This window comes from Dendrobates tinctorius, unplaced genomic scaffold, assembly GCF_039654945.1.
Source record: "Dendrobates tinctorius isolate UK_male_01 unplaced genomic scaffold, ASM3965494v1 ptg000058l, whole genome shotgun sequence".
NCBI classification, from domain to species: domain Eukaryota; kingdom Metazoa; phylum Chordata; class Amphibia; order Anura; family Dendrobatidae; genus Dendrobates; species Dendrobates tinctorius.
In genome coordinates this window covers 21,823,499-21,850,684 of record NW_027361726.1, presented here as the reverse complement: position 1 = coordinate 21,850,684, position 27,186 = coordinate 21,823,499, and the positions used below count along the sequence as shown (strand labels likewise).

General features: G+C 47.6%; 1 protein-coding gene across 4 annotated transcripts in view; it reads left to right on the top strand.

Moving 5' to 3' along the window:
* RIN3 (Ras and Rab interactor 3) overlaps window positions 1-27,186 on the top strand; it is a 97,341-nt gene that overhangs the window by 34,527 nt on the left and 35,628 nt on the right. For 2 of the 4 annotated variants that reach the window (XM_073578130.1, XM_073578128.1), the window contains exons 2-4: window positions 21,842-22,019; window positions 24,184-24,289; window positions 24,877-24,949. In XM_073578130.1, coding sequence (XP_073434231.1) covers window positions 21,842-22,019; window positions 24,184-24,289; window positions 24,877-24,949 — 357 coding nt within the window. Of the gene's footprint in view, window positions 1-4,189; window positions 4,240-21,841; window positions 22,020-24,183; window positions 24,290-24,364; window positions 24,626-24,876; window positions 24,950-27,186 lie in introns of those variants that run through there. The other 2 variants (XM_073578129.1, XM_073578131.1) reach the window with 2 other exon arrangements.

The following is a 27,186-nucleotide window of genomic DNA, read 5'->3' as shown; positions in this document are numbered from 1 at the left end:
TTCCCACCTGAGCGCTGCGGTCCCCGTGCGGGAATTGACAGCCGTACGGACCTCAGCACTTGGTTTGCTGCGGGTCCATACGGAAAACCCGCCACCATTCCACCACGTGTGGACATGGCCTAAAAAGACGTTGCACATAAGCTGTAGGCCTACGGCCAATACGCACAAAATCACGCTCCATCACCCCATCACTGCCTGCTCCATCACCCCATAATTGCCTGCTCCATCACCCCCATCACTCCCATCATTGTCTGCTCCATCACCCCATCATTGTCTGCTCCATCACCCCCATCATTGTCTGCTCCATCACCCCCATCATTGCCTGCTCCATCACCCCATCACCCCCATCATTGCCTGCTCCATCACCCCCATCATTGCCTGCTCCATCACCCCCATCATTGCCTGCTCCATCACCCCCATCACTCCCCTCATTGCCTGCTCCATAACCGCCTGCTCCATCACCCCATCACTCCCATCATTGTCTGCTCCATCACCCCATCATTGCCTGCTCCATCACCCCATCACTCCCATCATTGCCTGCTCCATCACCCCATCATTGCCTGCTCCATCACCCCATCATTGTCTGCTCCATCACTCCCCTCATTGCCTGCTCCATCACCCCATCACTCCCCTCATTGCCTGCTCCATCACCACATCACTCCCATCATTGCCTGCTCCATCACCCCCATCACTCCCCTCATTGCCTGCTCCATCACCGCCTGCTCCATCACCCCATCACTCCCATCATTGTCTGCTCCATCACCCCATCATTGCCTGCTTCATCACCCCCATCATTGTCTGCTCCATCACCCCATCATTGCCTGCTCCATCACTCCCCTCATTGCCTGCTCCATCACCCCATCACTCCCCTCATTGCCTGCTCCATCACCCCATCACTGCCTGCTCCATCACCCCATCATTGCCTGCTACATCACCCCATCATTGTCTGCTCCTTCACCCCATCACTGCCTTCTAGACCATCACTCCCATCATTGCCTGCTCCATCAGACAGACAGACACACAAGACACCACCTCTCACCTGTCCGCAGCATCGCCCGAGCTTCCTCCCTCACACAGCAGCGGCCGCTGAATGATGACGTCATTCAGCGGCGCTCCTCTGTGTGAAACAGGAAGCGCGGCCTCCGGGCAGGAAGCAGGACGGACCCTTGCCGCTCCACTCCTGCTATTCACTCTTGCAGGCAGCGGAGCTGCCGTGATCGCATCGCTCCCTGCCCGCCACTGCACTGCAGGGTGGAATTGCTGCTGCCGCGCCGCCCCCACACACATGCCGCCTGGGGCGGACCGCCCCCCCGTCCCCCCCACCACGCTACGCCAGTGCCCTGGGCCCCCAAAAAACCTTGGGCCCGGGGCGACCGCCCCATCCGCCCCTATTAAGATCCGCCATTGGTAATCATATAAATTCACTCTCAAAATAATTTTGTCCTATAAAATAATGTATATTATAATTCCAGCAAGAACAGGGAACCATATACAGTAGGGAAAATAAGAATTTGATACACTGACAATTTTGCAATTCTTCCCACCTACAGAGAATGGAGAGGTCTGCAATTGTACACTTCACCTGTGAGAGACTAAAAAAATCCAGAAAATCACATTGTATGATTTAAATAATATGCATTTTATTGCATGAAAAACGTATTTGATACAATAGAAAAACAGAGCTTAATATTTGGTACAGAAACCTTTGTTTGCAATTACAGAGGTCAGACATTTCCTGTAGATTCTGTTTCTCTCAGTTGAAGTGTACCTATGATTAAAAATATCAGCCCTCTCCATTCTTTGTAGGTAGGAATCGACATTGTATCAAATACATACTTTCCCTACTGTATAATTTTAGATAGAAATAAAAAAAACTTTGCATAAATCAATAGTACAGATGACAAATATAAAGTTTGTAAAATATGTTATTATATAGCTTTACTTTGAATTTTCAAGGCTTTTCTTAGGGTACAGCTCACTAAATGCTTCACAGTCTATGAAGAGGGGAGGAGGGAGGGAGCAAGTTTGTTGTGTATCATACTCCAGGAACAAAGAAACTGATAACAGAGCTAATATCTTGATGTTTTGGCTTCCATACCTATACAAGTCCTCATATAAGTCCTCATCAATCCTGTTGCTGTATTTTCCCTGTATATTGTATGTATATTGTATAAAAGCTATCTTCCCAAAAGTATATGAACTCAAAGAAAAAGCAAACAAGCATCAAGCATACAGAGAGAATATACAATATACTGGACTATTGATTGATGCACAGTTTATTGAAAGTTTAAATATGCTTTAAGAAGTAATTACCTTAATCTTGTTGTTCTGTTCACTCTAGCAATTCTTCTGAGATGAGTGCAGGCCTTCCTTCTTTTTGAGTGTGTTTACTTTGTACCCTTGTCTGTAGAGGAGGAGCTTCACTGGTGCTGGAGTGCAGCACTGACTTATCTCAGCCAAGACAAAGCTAGATCCTCAGGCTACATTCACACCATGGGCATAGCCAGAATCAAAACAAGGGGGGAGCAGAACCTCATACTGCACACCTCAGCTGCTGCAGAACCTCATACTGCACACTAGGGTGACCGCAAAAAATCGATGTTGGAATTTTGTCCGTCTGGACCCCACAAAAAGATTCCCCTTTCCAGATATTGAGAGAGCCAAAATTTGAGCTCGATCAAACGACGTTAACCCGTGCCGCTCGTCGCTCAAAGTTTGAAAAAAATCCAAATTGAGGTATTTTAAGATTTAGGTATTTTGCATAGTCTGTTAGACTATAAAGAATGTGACAACAACATTGCAGAAATAGCCCTGACCAAATTTTCGAACCATTTGTGGTATTTGAATGCAGAGTTGGTGGGATTATCGTTTTTTGATCCCACCATTACAGACAATGAAAAGTTGTTAATGGCTAATAAATTGCTCAGTAGCACAGATGAACCATCAGAGCACGCTAGGGTTGTAAATCCAAAAGTTAGGAAAGAAAAATTAAAAGAGGTAGGAAGAAACCGACTTTAACGACCTTCTGACAAAAGATGAAGAACAAAAGCAATATGTCCTGCAAGTTGTAAGCAAATGCCGAGCATTATATTCTGACATTTCAAAAACTACTTTAACAAAAGCTCTAGAATAGATTAGATAACTATGTAAAATTATCAACTCATGTAGGTTAGCGTGCTCTGATGGTTCATCTGTGCTACTGAGCAATTTATTAGCCATTAACAACTTTTCATTGTCTGTAATGGTGGGATCAAAAAACGATAATCCCACCAACTCTGCATTCAAATACCACAAATGGTTCGAAAATTTGGTCAGGGCTATTTCTGCAATGTTGTTGTCACATTCTATATAGTCTAACAGACTATGCAAAATACCTAAATCTTAAAATACCTCAATTTGGATTTTTTCAAACTTTGAGCGACGAGCGGCATGGGTTAACGTCATTTGATCGAGCTCAAATTTTGGCTATCTCAATATCTGGAAAGGGGAATCGTTTTGTGGGGTCCAGACTAACAAGATTCTGACATTTTTTTCCCCCCCATATGAGATCCGGTCACCCTACTGCACACCCCTACACTTGAAAATAAAGCCTGCACCTTAAGAAGATGTGGTGAATGCAGTCTATTTATTCCAACTATCAATTGATGTGTTACTGAAGACGAGCAATGCCTGTCCTGGGCGTCCTTTTGGGCAGCTATGAGGTATACATGACTGGAGCTAAAAAAAAAAAAAAAAGAGTGTTAGTCTGTGTGCTACCCGGTTTTCATTCTTTTTGGTACAGATAAGATATGGATAAATGGATGGATAGAGCAGATTTCTAATCTGCTTTTGCTATTGAAAACATTATCTATGAGCTCAAAAACCTTTCAGGTGATGCGGTTTTTAAAAAGCTGATCTGCTTTTGCAGCTGAAAACGTATCCTCAAAAAACGCTGTGTGTGAATGTAGCCTTAGATCAGGAATAGAACAGCCATTTATAGGACATTTCATAACTTTCCCAAATTCCTATGAAAAAATATTCAGCACATTCTGAGCTACTGTACCCAATTTATTATATATTTTAGGAGTCTGAGTCGGTCCATTTTATTCCGACTCCACCAAAATGAGCACCAACTCCACAACTCCAACTCTGACTCCACAGCCCTGGTGAGCAGCCAAAGACAGAATAGAGCCAGCAGTCGAGGAGCCGGGACTGGCAGGTGCTGATGGTGCCTGGTGCAGACATCACTGGATGCATCAGGTGATTGGCTCCAGAAAGCAGGGCTTCCGCCAGGAATTTCAGGGCCCATAATGGCAAAATGTTTGGGCCCTCTTGAGACTCCTCCCCAGCTCCGCCTTTACCCCTCAAACCTTGCAGAGTCCCACTGCCCACTCTTTGAAATACTTCACTTCTGCACCATGTCCTCACCAATCACACAGTAACAGTTCCCAGATCACACACATAGCCAGCAGCTTTTGTTTTGGCTAAAAGATTTTTGAGCTGTCACCATGACAGGGATATGGAGATGGAGAGATAGATAATTATATATATTATGATTGGGTCACCGAGGAGGAAAACAAGACCAAGCTAAGTCACAGAAAACCAGAGAGGTTGACAACTACACGGATTGCAGACCCCTGATCCTAAACACACAACTAGTAGTAGCCGTGGAGCGTACCTACGATGATTCTAGACGCCTCGTCACAGCCGGAGGACTAAATAAGCCTAAAGCAAGATAAGGGCAAATCTAAACTGCACTAGAGCCAGACCCCAAAGGAATAGACAGCCCCCACACATGTATTGACGGTGAAACAAGATGAAAGCACAAACACAGGTAGGAAAATAGGCTGAGCAAACGATGGGGCCCACACTAACTAGAAAGGACAGGAAAGGAAAGATACTGTCTGCAATCATGCCAAAAACCCTGCAAAAAATGTCCAACACTTCTGATAGCAAAAAAACCCTGAAGTCACTAGACTTCACCCACTATATCAGCACTCTGGCATATTCTGAGAACAGAGCAAAAAGAGGCCAATCTAATAAGGGACAAAAAGCAAACTGGCACATACAGTAACATAAGAGTGGAAATTCAGCACAGCCCCAGACGGGGCTGGCTGACCACACAAAAACTGACTAGACAAAACCAAATCAAATGTGAACATTAGCAGAGAAAACTTAGCTTGAGAAGACAGGAACTGAGCTGGAAACCAAGACCTCAGGAGGCAGGAAAAAATCACCAGCATGGGAATAGGGAATCGGCTGTCTTAAATCCAGTCTGACACTCCAGATGTCCAATCGTTGTCCTCATTATCAGGTGGCAGGTCTCTGTTAATTAGATCAGCTTAATTACCTCCTGCCACCACCAGAGGGAGTCCGGAAGCAGAACTCACAATTCCTCTGTCAGTACAAACAGTTCCCTCACCAGAAACCAGAGGCAGACCAGAAATGAGCCCAATAGTACCACATACAAGGGACAAATACTGTCGGACCATGACCAAACCATATATTACCACCACATAGTGACCGAACACTACAATACTCATCATTAATAAAAAGCATAGCACTAATATTACCATAAATGCCATTATACACAGGAGCTCTGTTTATAGTGTCAGTGTACAGGTAATATAGGGATGACCAGTGATATTCTACAGAGAAGCTCTGTATATAATATATATTGTACAGGTAACACAGTGATCACCAGTGACATTATGCACAGGGGCTCTGTATATAGTGTCAGTGTACAGGTAATGCAGGGATCACAAGTGACATTATACACAGGAGCTCTGTATATAGTGTACAGGTAATACAGGGATCACAGTGACATTATACACAGGAGCAGAGTACACAGTATATAGTGTGTCGTGTGTGTACATGTAATACACTGACTCACCAGTGATGCCTCTAGGTGAAGTCCTTCATCTTTGATTGTCTTCTTCATCCAGCACTGACCGCCATCACTACTTCTAGCCAGGTCTCATCTCTGAAGAAAATAAGTTATCTAGAGCACCGCTTGCAGAGCACATTCCCCACTTTTTCCCTTTCTTCTACACTACACTGTTGAAAATAGACATGCACCAAGCTTTAATATATAATTAGTTATGCAACCCACTATTCAAATATAAATTATAATTCACCACTGCGCCCACACAAACTATACATAGCCACTTTCCACACCTATTAAATATATAAATTAATTGGCCCTTGTTCTTTCCCATAATTCAATACCAGTTGCTGTATCCTTATCGCCTCCCACTATGTACCTCCTGCTCCCCCCTGATTCATTATATTTACATGCCCCTTCTGCCCTAATTCATTATGACATGCCCTCTCGCTCCAACCCTCTATTCCTCATCGTCATTTGGTCTCCCCCATGCTCAATACATTATTTATCACCTAGTTTCATTACATCATTTACTCCCTTTCACCCATTTTAATTCATTTTATAAAAAAAAAAGTTTTTCATGCTTACCTCTCAGACTCTTGCCAGCTCCTCTACTTTTGGTGTCCTGGCGAGTGTTGTGTGTGCATGATGACGTAATTGCATAGGCACCGTAACCAGCGCGTCACAGAAGAGGCGGTACTCTGCCGTTTTGTTTGGATGACCGTGCAGTATCAGGAAAGCTCCCTGTGCCGAGATGTGCGCCGCTGATGCCAACACACAGTACATTATTATACCCTGGGTCTCCCTTTTGTCTCTGCTTACTGGGCCCCATATACCAGTAACGGCAGTAATGCCCTGATGGCGGCCCTGCCAGAAAGCAGTATGTGAATTATATGGAAGGTCTCTGCGTCTATGGATTCTCTGTAGTTTGAGATCTGCACCATTGGGCAGTAATCTAACCCCATGATCTGTTGTAGAGCCGTATGCATACAATGGCCTCTTCCTCTTTATGGCAAAGTCAGTTTTTCCAAGGAATTTCCTGCAAATCACCATGTATCTTCAAATATATATATATCAACAAATCTTCCAATAGTCTGAATAATCCTGCTAGTTATACTGAAAAATGTTTAAAATGTGAAAAAACTGCCTTGTGCCGTCCAGGAGCTTTTCCCATCGTCGTTCAGAAACCTGTCCAGAGTATCGGACGCTGTTGTTTTTTTTTTTTTTTTTTTTTTTTATTTAATAACAAGGAAAGGGTACAGTTACAGTATATTTATGACATTAAGCCAAAATCCCCCCCCCCCCTTCCTACAATCGTCATCTTCGGACGCTGATTTTAATGTGGATTTAGGAGCAGAATCTATGTCAGTAAACGGACCATGAGGTTGACCTCCCGCCGTGAGGATTCGGGGAGTGTTTGATGTTGCAGATTTTGTGTACCTATTTTTGCTCCTATTACATTACTTGTGGTTTGTTCTTTTATTGCTGTGTTTTTGTCTTATTACTATGTCCTGCTTTTTTTTTTTTTTTTGTTTTTTGTGCCTCTTAGTATTTGGCTTTGACAAAACTTTGAGTCGTGTGCGGATTACATGTTGTTTGGTGAAAATCCGCACATAAAACAAAACGTTGGGTCGCAGATTTCTATAAATTCACTTTGTTGGATCTGTAAGGCCTCTTTCACACTTCAGTTTTTTGTCTCAGTTAAAATCCACCTAAAAGGCGGAAAAGCGGATCCGTTCCTAACTGATGTGAACGGATGCTACAGGATGCGTTTTCTCTCTCACCCATGACAGCACCACGGAGAGAGGGGATCCGCCCTTCAGGGACAGGAACCTACAGAAAAAGGGCGGTACCTCTCCTCCGCCTTCAGTTGGGTTCCTGTCCCTGACGGAGGGACCCACAGGATGGTACCTGTGCATCCAGGAGTCCGGGGCCGGCCTGTCCGGCTATCGGCAGCGGGGAGGCCCCTGTCGCGGCAGGTGCGGTGCCCGAAGCCGCCACTGCCGGGGCCGATGCGGGCTGCCGGGTGAGCGGAGGGGAGAGACGCCGGAGTCGCCGCGCCGGAAAGGAGATTGGGGCTCAGCGGGACCCGGTGGAGCGTGGGCAGCGCCATGGTACGGAGAGTACCAAGATGGCCGCTGCCCCGGAAGTAGACCAGCAACTTCCGGGTCCTGGAACCGGGCGCATGCGCAGGAGCGCGCTTCCCGACCAGCGCGTGCAGGGGGAGCGGTGACGTCACGCGGCGCTAAGTTTAAAAAAGGTGAGGCGCAGAAACTCCTGGCTGGAAGCGATCCTAATAATGGAGGATAGCGACCAGCAACAGGAGCAGAGGCAGCAGCTGAAACAGCAGCAGCACCACCAACACCACCACCGACAAAAGGAACGAAACAGAGTGCCGTTCCAGCAGTCACTCCACGCGGCGTAGAACGTCAGCAGCGAGGAGCAAAACGCCACCAGGAGATCAGCCTATACAGGACCTGACTCTGTCTCCCGAACCGGTACCTGCAGCCACGCGCCTTTTTTTTTTCACCCTTGTAATGCAATCCCTCTCCCTTATTAGGGAAAGAAGAAGGCTAAAAAGATCAGGGAATGTCCCACTTGCACTAAACCCCTACCGGTATCATGGGAGAAAAAACTATGCGAGTCCTGTACAAAAGAAATTGTTTGTCAGGAGACTCCGGATTTCGCATCTGACCTAAGGGGCGCAATTAAATCAGAGGTCCAGAGTGCCCTCGAATCCCTTAAACATAAGGATAAAACGAGGAAAAAAGACACGGTAGAAACCTCCCAGTCAGATTCTTCCACATCAGGGGAAATCTCGTCTAAATCCTCAGAATCTGACTCCTCAGACGAGGAAACAGGAGGGCGCCATTGTTTTCCCCTAGAAGAGGTAGACAAACTGGTGAAAGCTGTAAGGTCTACCATGGGGGTATTGGACCCGAGGCCGGATAAGACAGTCCAGGACATAATGTTCGGGGGGCTAGGCCAGAAAAAACGGAGAGTATTTCCACTAAACGAAATCGTCAAGGGCCTAATCAAAAGGGAATGGGATAAGCCAGATAGGAAAAATACTACGGTCCCTTCCCTTAAAAGGAAATATCCCTTTGAGGAGGAGGCATCCACGTCTTGGGATAGAGCCCCGAAACTCGATGTAGCAGTTGCTAAAGCCTCAAAGAAATTCGCCCTTCTCTTTGAGGACATGGGCACCCTCAGGGACCCCCTAGATAAGAAGGCGGATACCTTTCTAAAGGGGGCTTGGGAGTCTGCAGGCGGTAACCTCAGGCCAGCGATAGCGGCGACATGTACCTCAAGAGCCCTAATGGTAAGGGTGGACCAACTTGAGAAACAGCTGAGGGAAGGGACACCTAGAGATAAAATTTTAGATTCTATCCCAGTAATAAGGGGAGCGGCTGCATTCCTAGCGGACTCATCGGCCGATTCAGTCAGACTATCGTCCAAAACAGCAGCACTTTCAAACGCGGCCCGAAGGACACTATGGCTTAAAAGTTGGCCAGGGGACCTACAGACCAAAATGAAATTATGCTCCATCCCCTGTGAAGGAAAATTCCTTTTTGGGGAAACGTTAGATGACATCCTCCAGAAAGCAGGGGACAAGAAAAAAGGATTCCCAAATTTAGGGCCAGCGGCATTTAAAAGACCCTTTCGGAATAGGGGGTTTTTTCAGAGAAGACCACCAAGGGAACAAAAGTGGGATGATAAAAGAAGAGATAGAGGCTTCTTCTTTAATAACTCTCCCCGGGACAAAAAGCCCTCCAAGTGACAGTACGCCAAGGGTGGGGGGAAGGTTATCCTTTTTCCTTCCAGCCTGGAGGAGAATTTCAACAAACCCATGGATAATAAACCTAATCCAGGAGGGCCTAAGGATAGACTTTTTCTCTCTCCCGCCTCAAAAATATGTAACAACGCCGCTGAGATCCAGCATGCGAGAACAGGAAGCGCTAGAAAGCGAGGTTCTAGGCCTAGTAAAAAAAGGAGTCCTCCAGGAGGTCCCCCTGCAGGATGTGGGCAGAGGGTTCTACTCCCCCCTTTTTCTAGTGACCAAACCAGACGGCACCTTTCGTACAATTATAAATCTGAGAAAGCTAAACAAATACGTCAAGAACCAGAGCTTCAAAATGGAGTCGATCAAATCTACCACCAAAGTCCTGTTCCCAAACTGCTACATGACGGTGTTGGACCTCAGCGACGCTTATTATCACATCCCTATCCACAAAGACTCCAGGAAGTATCTGAGGTTAGCCGTCTCAATAAAAGGCAAGGTGAAAGAATTTCAGTACAGATCCCTGCCGTTCGGAATATCGATAGCCCCGCGAGTATTCACCAAAATAGTAGCGGAAATGATGGCTCATATAAGGGAACAAGATATCATAATAATCCCGTATCTAGACGATTTCCTAATAGCGGGCAGCTCGGCTCAAAAATGCAGACAGGGTGATGAACACTCTACAAGACCTGGGCTGGCTTCTAAATCTAAAAAAATCAAGATTGGAGCCCAGCAGGGTACAAGAATTCTTGGGCCTAAAGGTACTGTCACACTTAGCGATGTACCAGCGATCCGATGCGGTCAGGATCGCTGGTACATCGCTAAGTGGTCGCTAGTGAGCTGCCACACAGGCAGATCTCACCAGCGACATCGCTGGGGACGGGGGTCGCTACTTACCTGTCAGACGAGGCGATCCTGCGTCCTCCCGCCCGGCTCCACGCGTCGCTCGTCGTCACAGCAGGAAGCGCCGCAGGAAGCTGACGACGAGAAACAGTCCAGGACGTTCTCGCGCGATCAGCGATAACCAGCAGGGGAGCGGGTCGCTGGTAAGTATCAGACACAGAGATATCGCTAGCAATATCGCTATAACGTCACAAGTTATAGCGATATTGCTAGCGATATCGCTTAGTGTGACAGGCCCTTAACACTAGACTCAAACATTCAGGAGTGTCGCCTCCCAAACCACAAAAAGAAGATCGCTCAAATTACAGCAAGAGCAATCCAAAATCCCTCCATGACACTAAGGAACGCCATGTCACTGTTGGGTTCACTATCTGCCTGCCTACCAGCAGTTCAATGGGCTCAGTTACACACGAGAAATCTCCAGTGGGACGTATTGGCCAACCAGGCAGTAATAGGGGGACACCTAGAGGGTCGCATTACCCTAAATTCAAGCACTATTCATTCCCTAGCTTGGTGGGGAAACCAGGAGAACCTGTCCAAAGGGATCCCCTGGGCACCAAAGATAACACACATAGTGACAACAGATGCCAGTCCCTCAGGATGGGGAGCGCACATGAACAACGAGGTGACTCAGAGCGTATGGGGAAATCAAGAACTAAGAGCCTCCTCAAATCAAAAGGAGCTTCTAGCAGTAGGCTATGCCCTAACACACTTCCTACCCCTACTCCAGAACCACCATGTCCGTATCCTTTCGGACAATCGGGTCACAGTGGCCTATATAAATCACAAGGGGGGAACCAGGTCCCGAGCCCTAATGGACACATCCGCCAAAATCCTCAAACTAGCGGAGGCAAACCTGTTATCTCTGACAGCCCTACACATCTGCGGTACAGAGAATCAAAGGGCAGACTTTCTGAGCCGCACCCAATTACGACAGGGGGAATGGGTACTAAAGCAGTCCATTTTTCGGCAGATTGTAAATCTGTTCGCCGGCTTCAAAAACAAAAAAGTAGACGCCTTCTGCTCCCTAGATCCCAGGGGGAATCCTCTAACTCTGGACGCATTTATGCTCCCATGGACACAGAATCTAACATATGCCTTTCCCCCAATCATGCTCATTCCAGCAGTCCTAAAGAAAGTCAGGGAGGACAGGGCGAGAATGATACTGATAGCCCCCTTCTGGCCCAAAAGAACCTGGTTTTCCTGGCTAAGAATGCTCTCAGTAACCGACCCATGGGTCCTACCGGATCTCCCGGACCTGCTATCGCAGGGCCCAGTGCTACATCCTCAGGCACCGAACCTCCATTTAACAGCATGGAATTTGAAAGGGCACTGATGAGGGACAGGGGTTTTTCAGAAAAGCTGATAACTACACTACAAAAGAGTAGGAAACCGGTTACAATGAGAGCTTATGGCAGAATATGGAAAAAATTTCTATCCACCTCTAGGGCAAATGTTCAGGACGGGGTTCAGATTGATAAGATCCTAGAATTTCTACAAGAGGGCCTAGAACAGGGTCTGGCGGTCAACACATTAAAAGTACAAATAGCGGCATTAGGCGCCCTCTATAACCATGATGTGGCAGGTGACCCCTGGGTAGCACGGTTTATTAAAGCCGCAACCAGATCGAGGCCAATAGCCAGTCAAAGATTACCATCATGGGACCTGAATCTTGTACTTTCAACACTGACAGGCCCTCCGTTTGAACCAATTCACTCGGCACCCCTAAAAATCCTATCTCTTAAAACGGTGCTTCTGGTGGCACTAACATCAGCCCGAAGAGTGAGCGATATTCAAGCCTTGTCAGCGGGGCCTCCTTTCACAAAAATCCTAGAGGATAGAGTTAACCTGACCCAGCCTATTTACCTAAAGTGTCATCACATTTTCACAGGTCCCAGGAGGTAGTCCTTCCTTCCTTCTGCCCAAATCCAAAAAATAAGGGGGAAGAAAAGTTCCACACTTTAGATGTTAAAAGGTGCCTAGTACAGTACTTAGAGGCCACCAAAAAGTGTAGGAAGGAAGGCTCTCTTTGTATGTTTCCATGGTCCTCGGAAGGGGCTCAAAGCATCCAAGAGTACCCTGGCAAGGTGGATAAGGGATGTGATTGCCCTGGCATATTCATCCAGTGGGAATACCATCCCAGAGGGGCTGAGAGCTCATTCCACAAGGGCAATGGCGACCTCATGGGCTGAAAGATCTGAGGTATCAATAGAACAAATCTGTAAGGCGGCCACCTGGTCATCACCTTCGACCTTTTTTAGGCACTATAGATTAGATCTAGCCTCCACATCTGACCTGACCTTCGGGAGAAGGGTCCTTCAGGCGGTGGTCCCTCCCTAAGCTACCAATCTCTGAAATTCTCTCCGTGGTGCTGTCATGGGTGAGAGAGAATAGCTTAGTTACTCACCGATAACGGTGTTTCTCGGAACCCATGACAGCACCCGCTTATTCCCCTCCCATTCACGAGTATGGTGAGCACGTTTTACTGTTAGTAGAGTGTTTCCGTTTAGGCACGGTGCTTTGATAAGTAAGCAGTATTATAATATTGTGTATATATTTCTGTTGTCTAACTAACCTGGAGACCCTCTGATGCTCTGTAACCAACTGGAGGTGGAGGAGAGGTACCGCCCTTTTTCTGTAGGTTCCTGTCCCTGAAGGGCGGATCCCCTCTCTCCGTGGTGCTGTCATGGGTTCCGAGAAACACCGTTATCGGTGAGTAACTAAGCTATTTTGACGGATCCGCAGAATGAAGAATTTTAAAGGAACCGCTGGCCGGGAAAAAGAGAGAGAGAGAATGTTTTTTTTTCCTCTGCCAGAAAGGATTTCAGGGTTAATTTTCTCCCTGATTTCCTTTCTCCAGGCATGCGCACTGGAAAATGCGAATCCAACAACAAAAAAAGTTGCAAGCTTCATCCAGGCATGCCGGCGGATGAAAAAAATTTGGCGGATCCTCACAAAAACGGATCCAACGGATAGCCATCCGTCAAGATCCGCCAGTAATGCAAGTCAATGGGGAAAAAACGGATCCGCAAAAAAAAAATGGCGGATCCGTTTTTTTCAAAACCTGGCGGATTTTGGCTGATGGTCAAAAACGGAAGTATGAAAGAGGCCTTAGATGCTGCGTTTTTGATGCAATAAAGTAAAAAAAAATCTGTCAAAGCTGCGCAAATCCTCGTCATGGACACACGGCCTTAGATTGCGGGTCGGTGGAGGTCCAGTCCTGGAAGTAGAATTTGTACCCATCAGACATTAATGGTATATAGCGGTATTACCTTTTTAGACATTTATGGTATCAATAGAAGCTGTATAGTTTAGTGCGGCCCCCGGATTGCTCATATTATCATGTGGCTCTTGGACCATAAAACCAGTTGTGCACCGCTGTATTATCCTGCTTGCAGACTGTATCCAGCCACAATCAGCAGAATTATAAATGCAGCTCTGATCTATTAAGCATGTCATAGCGGAGTACAGGCTGCTTTCAAGAATTTTGTTACTGCAGCCTTGTCAGCTATTGCAAAACTACAACTCCCAGCATGCTCTGACAGCTGCAGCGGCTGGATAGGGATTGGGCCCCCTGCTGTGTACAGTGATGGTCTTGGTTGTGTAGGGCGGCTGTTCATGGGAGGACATACTATTGGTGCATGTAGCTGCACAGGGGTCCTAGAGGTCAAGGAACCACATCTACCTCCAAAGCATGGAGTGGTGCTTTACGATGAGCTGTAGGGCTGCACAGGGCCCTTATTCTGTCCTTACACAGGGGCCCTAAAGGTCAAGGAGCCACATCTACCTCTATAGTATGGAGTGGTGCTTTTCGATGAGCTGTAGGGCTGCACAGGGCCCCTATTCTGTCCTTACACAGGGGCCCTAAAGGTCAAGGAGCCACATCTACTTCTATAGCATGGAGTGGTGCTTTACGATGAGCTGTAGGGCTGCACAGGGCCCCTATACTGTCCTTACACAGGGGCCCTAAAAGTCAGGGGGCCACATCTACCTCTATAGCATGGAGTGGTGCTTTACGATGAGCTGTGGGGCTGCACAGGGCCCCTATACTGTCCTTTACACAGGGGCCCTAAAGGTCAGGGGGCCACATCTACTTCTGTAGCGTGGAGTGGTGCTTTACGATGAGCTGTGGGGCTGCACAGGGCCCCTATACTGTCCTTTACACAGGGGCCCTAAAGGTCAGGGGGCCACATCTACTTCTGTAGCGTGGAGTGGTGCTTTACGATGAGCTGTGGAGCTGCACAGGGTCCCTATAATAATAATAATAATAATAATAATAATAATAAATTTTATTTTTATAGCGCCGACATATTCCGCAGCACTTTACATTTCAGAGGGGATTTGTACAGACAATAGACATTACAGCATAACAATAATCACATACAGTAGATTATAACAAATACCAAGAGGAGTGAGGGCCCTGCTCGCAAGCTTACAGTCTATGAGGAAAGAGGTAGACACGAAAGGTGGGTGGTAACAGTTGCCCTGATTGTATGGACCAGCCATAATGTTAAGTGTGTAACAGTACAGACACAGAGGGCTAATGGATGCATAAAGCATGTGGGAACATGATGCTGGGAACCTGGTTATGGTAAAATTTTTGGCTCTGCCACACAGGGATAGGTTAGGTTAATGTGTTGAGGCGATAGGCCAGTCTGAATAAATGCGTTTTCAGGACACGCTTAAAATTGTGGGGACTGGGGACTAATCGTATTGACCTGGGAAGTGCATTCCAAAGAATTGGCGCGGCACGTGTAAAGTCTTGGAGACGGGAGTGGGAGGTTCTGACTATTGAGGATACTAACCTCAGGTCATCAGCAGAACGGAGGGCGCGGGTAGGGTGGTATACTGAAACAAGGGAGGAGATGTAGGGTGGTGCTGAGCCATGGAGGGCTTTGTGGGTGAGGGTAATAAGTTTATACTGAATTCTGGAGTGGATGGGTAGCCAGTGTAATGACTGGCACAAGGTAGAGGCATCGGTGTAACGATTGGTGAGGAATATGATCCTGGCTGCAGCATTCAAGACAGATTGGAGAGGGGAGAGTTTTGTAAGAGGGAGACCGATTAGAAGAGAGTTACAATAGTCGAGACGAGAATGAATAAGAGAAACAGTAAGAGTTTTTGCAGAGTCAAAAGTAAGAAAAGGTCGAATTCTAGAAATGTTTTTGAGGTGCAGATGACAAGAGCGAGCCAGTGATCGAATGTGGGGGGCAAAGGAAAGCTCGGAATCAAGTATGACCCCAAGACAGCGGGCATGTTGCTGGGGAGTAATAGTGGAACCACAGACGGAAATGGCAATGTCGGGTGTAGGTACATTAGTAGCGGGAGGAAACACAAGGAGTTCAGTCTTTGATAGGTTCAGTTTCAGATATAGTGAGGACATGATATTAGACACAGCGTTTAGACAATCGCCAGTGTTTTCTAGAAAGGCTGGCGTGATGTCAGGAGAAGAAGCGTATAATTGGGTGTCATCAGCATAGAGATGGTACTGGAAACCAAATCTACTGATTGTTTGACCAATAGGGGCAGTGTACAAGGAGAAGAGGAGGGGGCCTAGAACCGATCCTTGAGGAACCCCAACAGTAAGAGGAAGGTGAGAGGAGGAGGAACCGGCAAAAGAAACAGTAAAGGAGCGGTCGGAGAGATAGGAGGAGAACCAGGAGAGAACGGTGTCCTTGAGGCCAATGGAACGGAGCATAGTGAGGAGGAGCTGATGATCCACAGTGTCGAATGCTGCAGAGAGATCCAAGAGAATTAGCATGGAGTAATGACCATTTGATTTAGCTGTTAGCAGATCATTAGAGACTTTAGTGAGGGCAGTTTCAGTGGAGTGTAAAGAGCGGAAACCGGATTGGAGAGGGTCGAGAACAGAGTTTTCTGAGAGATAGCGGATAAGACGGGAGTGGACCAGGCGTTCCAGGAGTTTAGAGATGAAGGGAAGATTAGAGACAGGTCTATAGTTAGCGGCACAATTTTGGTCGAGGGATGGTTTTTTAAGTAGTGGATGTATGATGGCATGCTTAAATGAGGAGGGAAAAATACCAGAAGAGAGAGAGAGAGGTTAAATATTTTAGTTAGGTGAGGGGTGACAGCAGGGGAAAGGGACTGGAGGAGATGTGACGGAAATGGGTCACTGGTGCAAGTAGTTGGGCGAGAAGATGCAAGGAGCCTGCTTACTTCTTCTTCTGTGACTGGTTCAAAATCAGAGAGTGAGTTAGATGCAGTGGGGGAGGGAGGACAGTGCATGGTATGAGGGGATTTGGAGATAATTTCCTGTCGGATCTGGTCAATTTTTTCTTTGAAGTAATTGGCCAGATCGTCAGCTCGGAGCTCAGTGGTTGGGGCCTGTACTCTTGGATTGAGTAGAGAATGAAAAGTGTCAGAGACGTTTCGGGTTATTAGACAGTGAGATGATGAGGGTGTTGAAATAGGTTTGTTTGGAGAGGTGAAGGGCAGTGTTGTATGTTCTAAGCATAAACTTAAAATGGATGAAATCTTCGTGTACATTGGATTTTCTCCACAGACGTTCGGCGCACCTGGAGCACCGCTGCAGGAAACGTGTTTGCACCGTGTGCCAGGGTTGTCGCCGTCTGCGTTGTGGTGTTCTATTTATAGGGGGTGCAAATTCATCCAGGGCAGTTTGAAGTGTTTCATTGTAATGCTTCAATGCAGAATCAGGACATGAGAGGGAGGAGATAGGGGCCAATGAAGACTGCAAGTTCTTCAGAAGTTTCTGGGTGTTAATGGCCTGTGTGTTTCTATAAGTCTGGACAGTGGGGGTGACCTGAGCAGCCTGGCAGTTCTTGATAGAGAATGAAAGAAGATTGTGGTCAGAGAGCGGGAGAGGGGAGTTTGCAAAATCATCCACTGCACAAAGCCGAGAGAAGACCAAGTCGAGGGAGTTTCCGTCTTCATGCGTTGGAGAATTAGTAAGCTGCGAAAGGCCAAATGAGGAGGTTAGAGATAAAAGGTGAGTAGCAGATGGTGAGAGGGGAAGAGCAATGGGGATGTTGAAATCTCCCATGAGGAGGGTAGGGATGTCACAGGAGAGAAAATGTGGAAGCCAAGTGGCAAAATGATCCAGGAACTGATGGGAGGGGCCGGGAGGACGATATACCACCGCCACTCGCATGGAGAAGGGGGTGTAGAGTCTGACGGCATGGACCTCAAAAGAAGGGAAGACAAGTGAGGGTAGTTGAGGGATAACCTGAAAGGTACATTTTGGTGATAGGAGCAGACCAACGCCTCCACCAGCTCTATTGTCTGATCTTGGGGTATGAGAGAAGTGTAGCCCCCCGTATGAAAGAGCAGCAGCAGCGGTAGTATCTGACTGCTGGATCCAGGTTTCAGTAAGAGCCAGAAGGTTAAGAGAATTAGAAAGGAAGAAGTCATGAATGAAGGAGAGTTTGTTACACACTGAGCGAGAATTCCAAAGTGCACAATTAAGAGAGACAGATGGCATGCAGGGAATATTATACTGTCCTTTACACAGGGGCCCTAAAGGTCAGGGGGCCACATCTACTTCTGTAGCGTGGAGTGGTGCTTTACGATGAGCTGTGGAGCTGCACAGGACCCCTATACTGTCCTTTACACAGGGGCCCTAAAGGTCAGGGGGCCACATCTACTTCTGTAGCGTGGAGTGGTGCTTTACGATGAGCTGTGGAGCTGCACAGGACCCCTATACTGTCCTTTACACAGGGGCCCTAAAGGTCAGGGGGCCACATCTACCTCTATAGCATGGAGTGGTGCTTTACGATGAGCTCTGGGGCTGCACAGGGCCCCTATTCTGTCCTTACACAGGGGCCACTTCTGTCTGTATCTGCACCAGAGGATGAGGCGTTGGTCTAGCGGCGGGTGTGGGTCGATCTCTGGTCGGATCACGTCGCACCTCTGAGCTGAGAAAATTTCCATCTGATGCTTGTAGTTTTAGTAGAAACCAGAGGAAATGTGTGAATGTGCTGACGTTAAAAATAATGTATGCAAGTGCTCCCCCCACTGTAATGTTGGGTGGTGGAGAGGACCCTTTTCTTTAATTTGTGGTGGAAGGGCCCCACTCTACTCTTTCATTTGGGGGTTGCAGAGATTTTGTGGACCCCTGTCTTTGATTTGAGTTGTCTAGATGAAGTTGTTTTTTATTCCCAATATGTAAAATATCTTCTTGTCACTGTGCTGTGCAGGAGAGCTGCGTACCCCCCTGTAGTATGTAGTGTAATGTACCTTGTAGTACAATGGCCCCATACACCTCCCCCACCGTGACCCCTGAATGCTGCTCTGGAGGAAGGATGAGTCTCCATCCTGCATCGGATCCTGATACTATTGCTGTGCAGAATATCTGGTGGTTATTGTGGTAGGTGACATTGTGTAACTGGATACAACTGTAAGGGTATGTGCACACATTGCGGAATTGGCCCTGTGGATCCGCATCAGTTTTCCAAGTGATGTACAGTACCATGTAAACCTATGGAAAACAAAAACCGCTGTGTACATGCTGCGGGAAATTACACGGGGAAACGCAGCGGTTTATTTTCCGCAGCATGTCAATTCTTTGTGCGGATTCCGCAGCGTTTTTACACCTATTCTATTATAGGAATCCGCAGGTGTAAAAACGCAGGGGAAATCCACACAATATTCTCAGGTAAAACGCAGGCATTCTGACCTGCGGATTCTGCACACGAATCCGCAACGTGTGCACATACCCTTACAGATCTTCAGCTGTAAAACATATTCGGTCTGATGTACTTGGTGGACAAAAGCAACAGTCACAGTCAAACCAAATTGTGAAGATCAATAGAAAATTACAGAAGTTTTATGAATTTCTCCAATTCTTGTACTAATGTGTGGATGTGACGTCTCTGATCTGGTGATTGTTCGATGGCTGTTACATTGTAACGGAAGCGGCTGTGTACAGTACAGGAAAGACTCCAACATTCCCTGCGTTCTGGGGGGACTCTGGCCGGACACAGATAAGAACAAGAACGTGGAGTTTTGTTGGTTCCCTGATTCATAAACGGAAATCCGGACAAACAATGTATGAGAGGAAACGTGATCCGATGTGACGGACAATAATGAGAGCATGGAATACTGCGGTCACCCCGACTTATACCGACCATGATGATAAATGACACACAGCAACCCCATAACCCTTCCAACCAACAGAGAAGGCAGAGCTGCACTCACTATTCTGCTGGTGCAGTCATTGAGTACACATACATTACATTACTGATCCTGAGTTACATCCTGTATTATACTCCAGAGCTGCACTCGCTATTCTGCTGGTGCAGTCACTGTGTACATACATTACATTACTGATCCTGAGTTACATCCTGTATTATACCCCAGAGCTGCACTCACTATACTGCTGGTGCAGTCACTGAGTACATACATTACATTACTGATCCTGAGTTACATCCAGGGGTGGGATTCAGCGGGTTCTCCCCGGTTCGGTGGAACCGGTTGTTAAAAAAGCAGCCGGTTCCCCGAACCGGGGAGACTCTCAGCCGCGATCCGGTACTTTGATGTTCCTGCAGCAGCCGGCAAGGAGCAGGAGCAGAGGAGGACTCTTGCTCTGCTTCCTAGTCCCGCCCGCCGCGCCGGATACCGCGCACTGATACGTGCAGCCGGCCAGCCGCAGGGACTGAGCACACCCCGCCGGACCCCAGCGGCCCCCGCGCACTGATACTAACCAGGACGAACCGCGCGCCGCTACCCAGTGTGAGCTGCGCGTGGTCTGCGGCCTGCCTTCCTAGTCACCCCGGGCCCGGCCTGCCATCTTCATCATCCTGGACTGGTCACACCGGTGCTGCTGTGTCAGGTCAGTATGTGCTGCTGCTGCCTAATGGGGACATGTGCTGCATATTGGGGACCTGTCCTGCTTAATGGGGACGTGTGCTGCTTAATGGGGACGTGTGCTGCTTAATGGGGACGTGTGCTGCTTAATGGGGACGTGTGCTGCTTAATGGGGACGTGTGCTGCTTAATGGGGACGTGTGCTTGCCTAATGGGGACGTGTGCTTGCCTAATGGGGACGTGTGCTTGCCTAATGGGGACGTGTGCTTGCCTAATGGGGACGTGTGCCTGCCTAATGGGGACGTGTGCCTGCCTAATGGGGACGTGTGCCTGCCTAATGGGGACGTGTGCCTGCCTAATGGGGACGTGTGCCTGCCTAATGGGGACGTGTGCCTGCCTATTGGGGACGTGTGCCTGCCTATTGGGGACGTGTGCCTGCCTATTGGGGACGTGTGCCTGCCTATTGGGGAACAATGCTGCCTATAGGGACCTGGGCTGTCTATTTGGGACCTGTGCACTGTTCTGATCTCATTCCAATTTATTATTTTTTTTAACTGTTTGACTGCGCCCCTACTTGTATATGTTTGAGGAAAAGGTGTGTGTAAATGGGTGTGGCTTAAAATGGGTGTGGCTTTCCTACACACAAACACAGAACCTGTTGTTAAAAATTTGAATCCCACCACTGGTTACATCCTGTATTATACCCCAGAGCTGCAGTCACTATTCTGCGGGTGCAGTCACTGTGTACATACATCCTGTATTATACCCCAGAGCTGCACTCACTATTCTGCTGGTGCAGTCACTGTGTACATACATTACATTACTGATCCTGAGTTACATCCTGTATTATACTCCAGAGCTGAACTCACTATTCTGCGGGTGCAGTCACTGTGTACACACACTACTGATCCTGTACTGATCCTGAGTTACATCCTGTATTAAACTCCAGAGCTGCACTCACTATTCTGCTGGTGCAGTCACTGTGTACATACATTACATTACTGATCCTGTACTGATCCTGAGTTACATCCTGTATTATACTCCAGAGCTGCACTCACTATTCTGCTGGTGCAGTCACTGTGTACATACATTACATTACTGATCCTGAGTTACATCCTGTATTATACTCCAGAGCTGCACTCACTATTCTGCTGGTGCAGTCGCTGTGTACTATGAGTAGAGCCCCTCCATAGCACTTGCTCTCGTCCATGGATCGCAGTGGCTGGAAATTGTTTCTTTTGCACTGTTTCCTTCCCTTTTCCGTTTTTGAGTAATTCCACACTTTTGGTTCCAGATTTTGGTGTCTGCTTTACTTTGTCACATTTTCTTTCGCTGTGTAAATTGGATTGTTTTAGGATGAAACATTTGTGGAATCCCTGGTGCATCGACGGGATGTGGAAGAGCTGCAGCAGCGCTACACTGTGCCAGGTCCAATGACCTCAGACAAAGGACCTACAAAATAAAGGCAATGTCAGATCCTGGTAATAACAGCTTTGTTTCTTTAAGTCCAACAGATGCCAGAGTCATGGAGGCGCCCCGTCCCCCCGATCCATTACAGAATGGTCAGCCGTTACTATCTGGTATCAGCATATTGGACCGACTCATTAAAACCTGCCCGGTGTGGCTGCAGCTGTGCATGGGAGCGCAGCAGGTGGTGGAGATGCTCTGCAGAGAGGCAGCAGGGGTGAGTGTCCCAAAATCTGCATTATTTTTTTTTTTTTTTCTGTTTGCCCCGGATGTGGACATCTGTTCGTCTGCAGTTTGTTACAGTGTGTCAGTGCAGGATATCAGCCAGAGACTTGTGCTGCTGGTGTGCTGGGCTGACAGGTTGTCTGCACTGACCTACTGTAACGAACCCTCAGCTGTGAGAAGTGTTTGGGCTGTAGAACTTTTCATATAGACAAGAATGTTTCCATTAGGCTTCACTTGTCATTCTACGCAATGTATGCGAAGATCTTCCAGTATAAGGCGATGTTCACACGTTGTGTTTTTTTGTTTTGTTTTGTTTTTTCTTTCTCCGTCATTTTTGCAAATTAAAAGGTCATTTTTACCGAACCAGCAAAAGCGATGAGTTCAGAAATCTCATGCAATTTTTTAAACCTGCAGACCGTCAATTACGGTATTTCAGTTTTTGGCAGCATTTATTCACCCATAGAAGGCAATGAGGGGGTGCAGCAGTGTGAGTGCTGCATGTAAGTGACTTATTAAATATGTAATCCACAGCCAAACCGGAGTTCTGTAAGAAGCTTCCTCACTGCCAAAAAAAAAGCTAAAAAAACTGCAAAAATGCAATGTGTGAATTTCGCTGAAGTCACAAGATTTAATTATTAGGTGGTACAAAATATACCATGGGGTATTGGGTTACAGATGGTAGCAGTATTGTATGGGTGGAGCATTGTGATTTTCTGGTATTTTGCGGCTCGGGCACTGCGGTATTTAGCTGTGGCCAGTAGGATATGGGAATTATGGGTAATATTCTGGCTAGTATTGACTGCCGGTGACCTGTAGACGAAGGATTTGTTTTATAAAAATACATCACCACTTGGTGACCACACGCAGGTGGTGCAGTTGTAAGTGCCAATTCAGACGTTATCCCGACCTTTTAGGCTGTGTAACCACGTTGCGTTTTTTAAGCGTTTCCACCGCGTTTTTACCGCTGCGGAAACGCTTAAAAAACATTATTTCTGCGGAATCGCGGCAATTCCGCACCCATAGGATAGCATTCAAAAGCTCACTTTACACATGTGGCTGTGCCCACCATGCATAACATGAGCGCTTCATGTCTGGATGGTACCCAGGGTCTGGAGGAGAGGAGACTCTCCTCCATGCCCTGGGTACCATAATCCTGTAAGAAATAGAATTAAAATAAAAAATAGGGATATACTTACCCTCTGTTGGCCCCCGGAGTCCTCGCGGCGCTGCCTTCAAGTTCCGTTCCCAGGCGTGCTCTGCGAGAATGACCTCTGATGGCGTAGCGGTCACGCGATCATAACGTCACAAAGGACGTTGAGGATCGGGATCGTCGCTGAGGAGATCGGGGGCCGCCAGGAGGTGTATCTATCCATATTTTTTATGTTTTTATTCTTTTTAATATTCTATCTTTTACTATTGATGCTGCATAGGCAGCATCAATAGTATAAAAAGTTGGTCACACTTGTCAAGCACTATGCTTAACAAGTGTGACCAACCGGTCAATCACTTTTCCAAGTGATGCTTCAAATCGCTTGGAAAAGCGCTGGCATTCTGCAAGCTAAAAACACTTGTGTTTTGCGGGAAAACGCATGCGAATTTCGCATCCGTTATACCCGCAGCAGGGAGTTGCGGAAATGCTGCGGACAATTCCGCAGCATTTTTGCAACATGGGCACATAGCCTAAAACCTTCCCCCAGCAGCACATGTATTCTGTGCACAGATCCCAGGTCTGCATGGTGCCCCCTGGCCCTCCTGCCCTCGGTTATAAGACCTGTTGGCCCCTCGCTGTCATCACAGCATTTTCCTCCTATGTGACTCTTGTAACGAACAGACCCCCACCCACACACAATTTCCTAAACACCCAGGACATAATGATCGGCTGCTGCACAATAGGGGAACTTCCCCTTTTAGTCACTGTGGGGGTCCACAGTCGTCTCCATATGTCATTTTTCTGGAGTTTTAGTCTTCACATCTGGACCGGGGTGTGTAATAACCGCAGCGTCCCCGGGGGGAGATTGTAATGGTACATGATGGGGGTTGTAGTGCTGCCTGCTTCTCAAAGATTGCATCACACATGATGGGATTGGATACAGTATCGCGCAGGCTTGGGTACACAGCTGGGATTGTGAGTTTACGCTTGTGTCTTGGTGTCGCAGGTCTTCTTGGTGACCCGGGACGTGGACGTTGGGTGTATGGTGCTCTGGGTTCGCTCTTCAGAAACTGCTGATCTTCTCCATTACAACATTAGAGAGGAGAAAACTAGTAAGTCCTTAAATACTCTGCACTGCTGTCTGTGCCGTCAGAAGGAGACCGGAAAGATTACTGATACATTGTAACGCAAGCTCAGTGTTACAAAGTGTCAGCTGAGTGAGGTCTGGACCCGGACGCGCCTCGCTGAGAGCACAGTTGTCTAAAAGAATAGTCATTTTCAACACAAGAATTGTGACACCTGGAGGGTCCAGGAGACTTGGCCCACGGTGACAGATCAGTGGCTGGACTGGAGGAGGGACGTGGGAATACGGAGTCGGTGTGCGGAGCTGGAGGCGGTCATGTCCTGGTCACGGCTTATTCTGCTTTCTGGCAAACTCTGTAAGGCAAGTGAGTGCAGAGCGAGTCATCAAGAGTCGCCCGTCACACAGATGTAGCAGAGCTGATGTTGTAACTTTTCACAGTGTATGGTGAGATCACAGTGTTACCTGCAGTTACATAGGACTGCATGCTGGGAAATGTAGTGCACCACCAGCAGTAATTTCAGTAGCCGCCTCTGCGCATGCTCCCCTCGTCATGAGATGCTCCGCGTCACATGTGCTGCTCGCTGCATTATATGTGTCTCTCATCTCCCCCCACAGTGTTGTGCCTGGACGGCTCCATGCTGGTGTTTAAGGACATCTTTAAGCTGGTGGCGTTCTACTGTGTGAGCAGGTAAGGAACCGGAGTAATGTGGTATCTGCACAGCGACGTAACTCCCCTCACCGAGTGCCACGTCACAATTCACACTGGGGATGCGATCAGCACATTTTGCAAACTCAGTGGAGATATTAATGGAAACTGTAAACTTTCTCTTTGCCTTCATTGGGGAGGACAGCTGCCCCCTGGAGGCCGATACTAAGAATGCATCATAAAAACCAACTTTGCTCCTGCAGCCGACACCAGCTCTTCCATTTAGCTTGATGCCCACATTGGTGCGGAACACTCAGCTTTGTGCCGATGGATGCAAGTTGTGGCAGTGGCTCAGATGGTAACCTGAGGGATTTCTGATCTTCCTCCCATAATACTGGTATTAGTTTTCACCCCCAGGGACGGTTTTACGGTGTACCATGGTTTCAGTGTGCCCCAATGAAGCATCTGAGAAAAGAGGATTTTTGGCACTCTGCATAAAATATCCCATAACCTGCATTGGGAACACTGCACCCTTGTTTGGTGGGGGGCTTTGTTGTGCACTAACTGAATATCTGGATGTCGGTGTTTGGTAGAAGCCAACCTTCTCTAAGATGTATTCTTGGTGTCTGCCTCCAGATGACAGCACATAACCCATGGTTCCTATGTCCCTTCCATCCAATGAAGTCTGTGAAAATGAAATTTCCAGTGAGTACCAAAAATCCTCATTTTCAGATGCCCCAATAAACAGCAGAATAGTGAGTGCAGCTCTGTAGTATAATACTTAAAGGGAATCTGTCACCACATTTGACCTGTCTAAACTATTAGTATTGGCATACAGGCTGTAGACTGCTGATAAAAGGCCTCCCTGTGTGTCTGATATCAGATGCCTTGTTGAGAAATCATCTTTTATTACCTCATATAAATGACCTCTTTCAGGCTCTGGGAGGACGTTGCCGGGAGATCACTCTGCCTCCGGAGATTGTTATATGAGGGAGAGTCACCAGTGTGAGACAAGTAACTGACACAGAACAGGAGACATGAAATCTGTTGTCTTGCAAACAATTTTTTGCTTCTCTCTCAGCTCTGCTGTATTGTAACAGTATCACAACCCTGTCTGCCTGTGAGATGGAAGCTGGAACTGAGAGGAGCCTGCAGATGTGTCCGGTATAATCACACACCGCTGTGCAGTGAGATCATGAGAGCAGAGAGCGGCCGTCACACTGGTGACGCTGGGAACCATCACACTGGTGACGCTGGGAACTGTCACACTGACGCTGGGAACTGTCACACTGACGCTGGGAACTGTCACACTGATGACATCCCTTATTATTTGGCATAAACTCTGGAGGCGGAGTTATCTGCCAGGCAGCGTACCGCCCATAGCCTGGAAGAGCTAATTTACAAAAAGTAAGAGGATTTATCAGCAACAGGGCCTCTGATCTGAGACATGCAGGCATCACTCTCCTCCGCAGTCTATAGCCTGTGTGCCCATATTAATAGTTCATATTGTCTCCACATTTGACCTGATTCCCTTTTAAAGAGCGTCTGCACTTTTGCCCACAATCTCTATATTGGATCTGGTCATGGTATCCTTCTCCCTCTTGCAGATATTTGGGCAAATAAATTAAGTCCTGGGATTGCTAATTGCCTCTCCCGTGTTTGCTCGGTGTCATCCTGCTCCCCACATCTCAGCAGCCCCCCCAGACCTTAAAGGGGTTGTCCGGGCTTTTCACATAATCTCAGTGCATATCTGTGCTGCAGAATGCTGATAGTAAGTAATTTACCTTCTGTGGCCCATTTGCAGGGTTTGCTAGATATCATCTCTTGCTTGTAAGAAAAACGTCCGGGGGGGTGTGTTCTGGCATTGAAATGAGAACTGATCGTTTCCTCCTCACTAGTTTCACTTTCCATAGATCACTGTTCAGCATGTGTCTGGGGGAGGAGCAGCTGGGTGGTCTGCTCTCTGCACTGAGGCTGCTAGAGGGAGAGGATTTGTTACTGTGAGGAGGGCTTGTTCATGGGGTCGGGGAGGGCTTGTTGCTATGGAGGGTGGGGTTGTTGCTATAGAGCAGGGGTCCCCAACCGCCGGTCCGCGGCCCAGCACTGGGCCGCTGCAGTGCCCTTGCCGGTCCGCGGACACAAGGGGAGGTCAGTGGCATAGCGGGGGCTGGGGCGGCGCGCATCAATTCTTAGATTGCTCTCAAGTGTAGCGGCAGCCTGGGAGCGATCAAAGCAGCTCCGCTGCCTGCAAGAGGGAATAGCAGGAGCGGAGCTGCAAG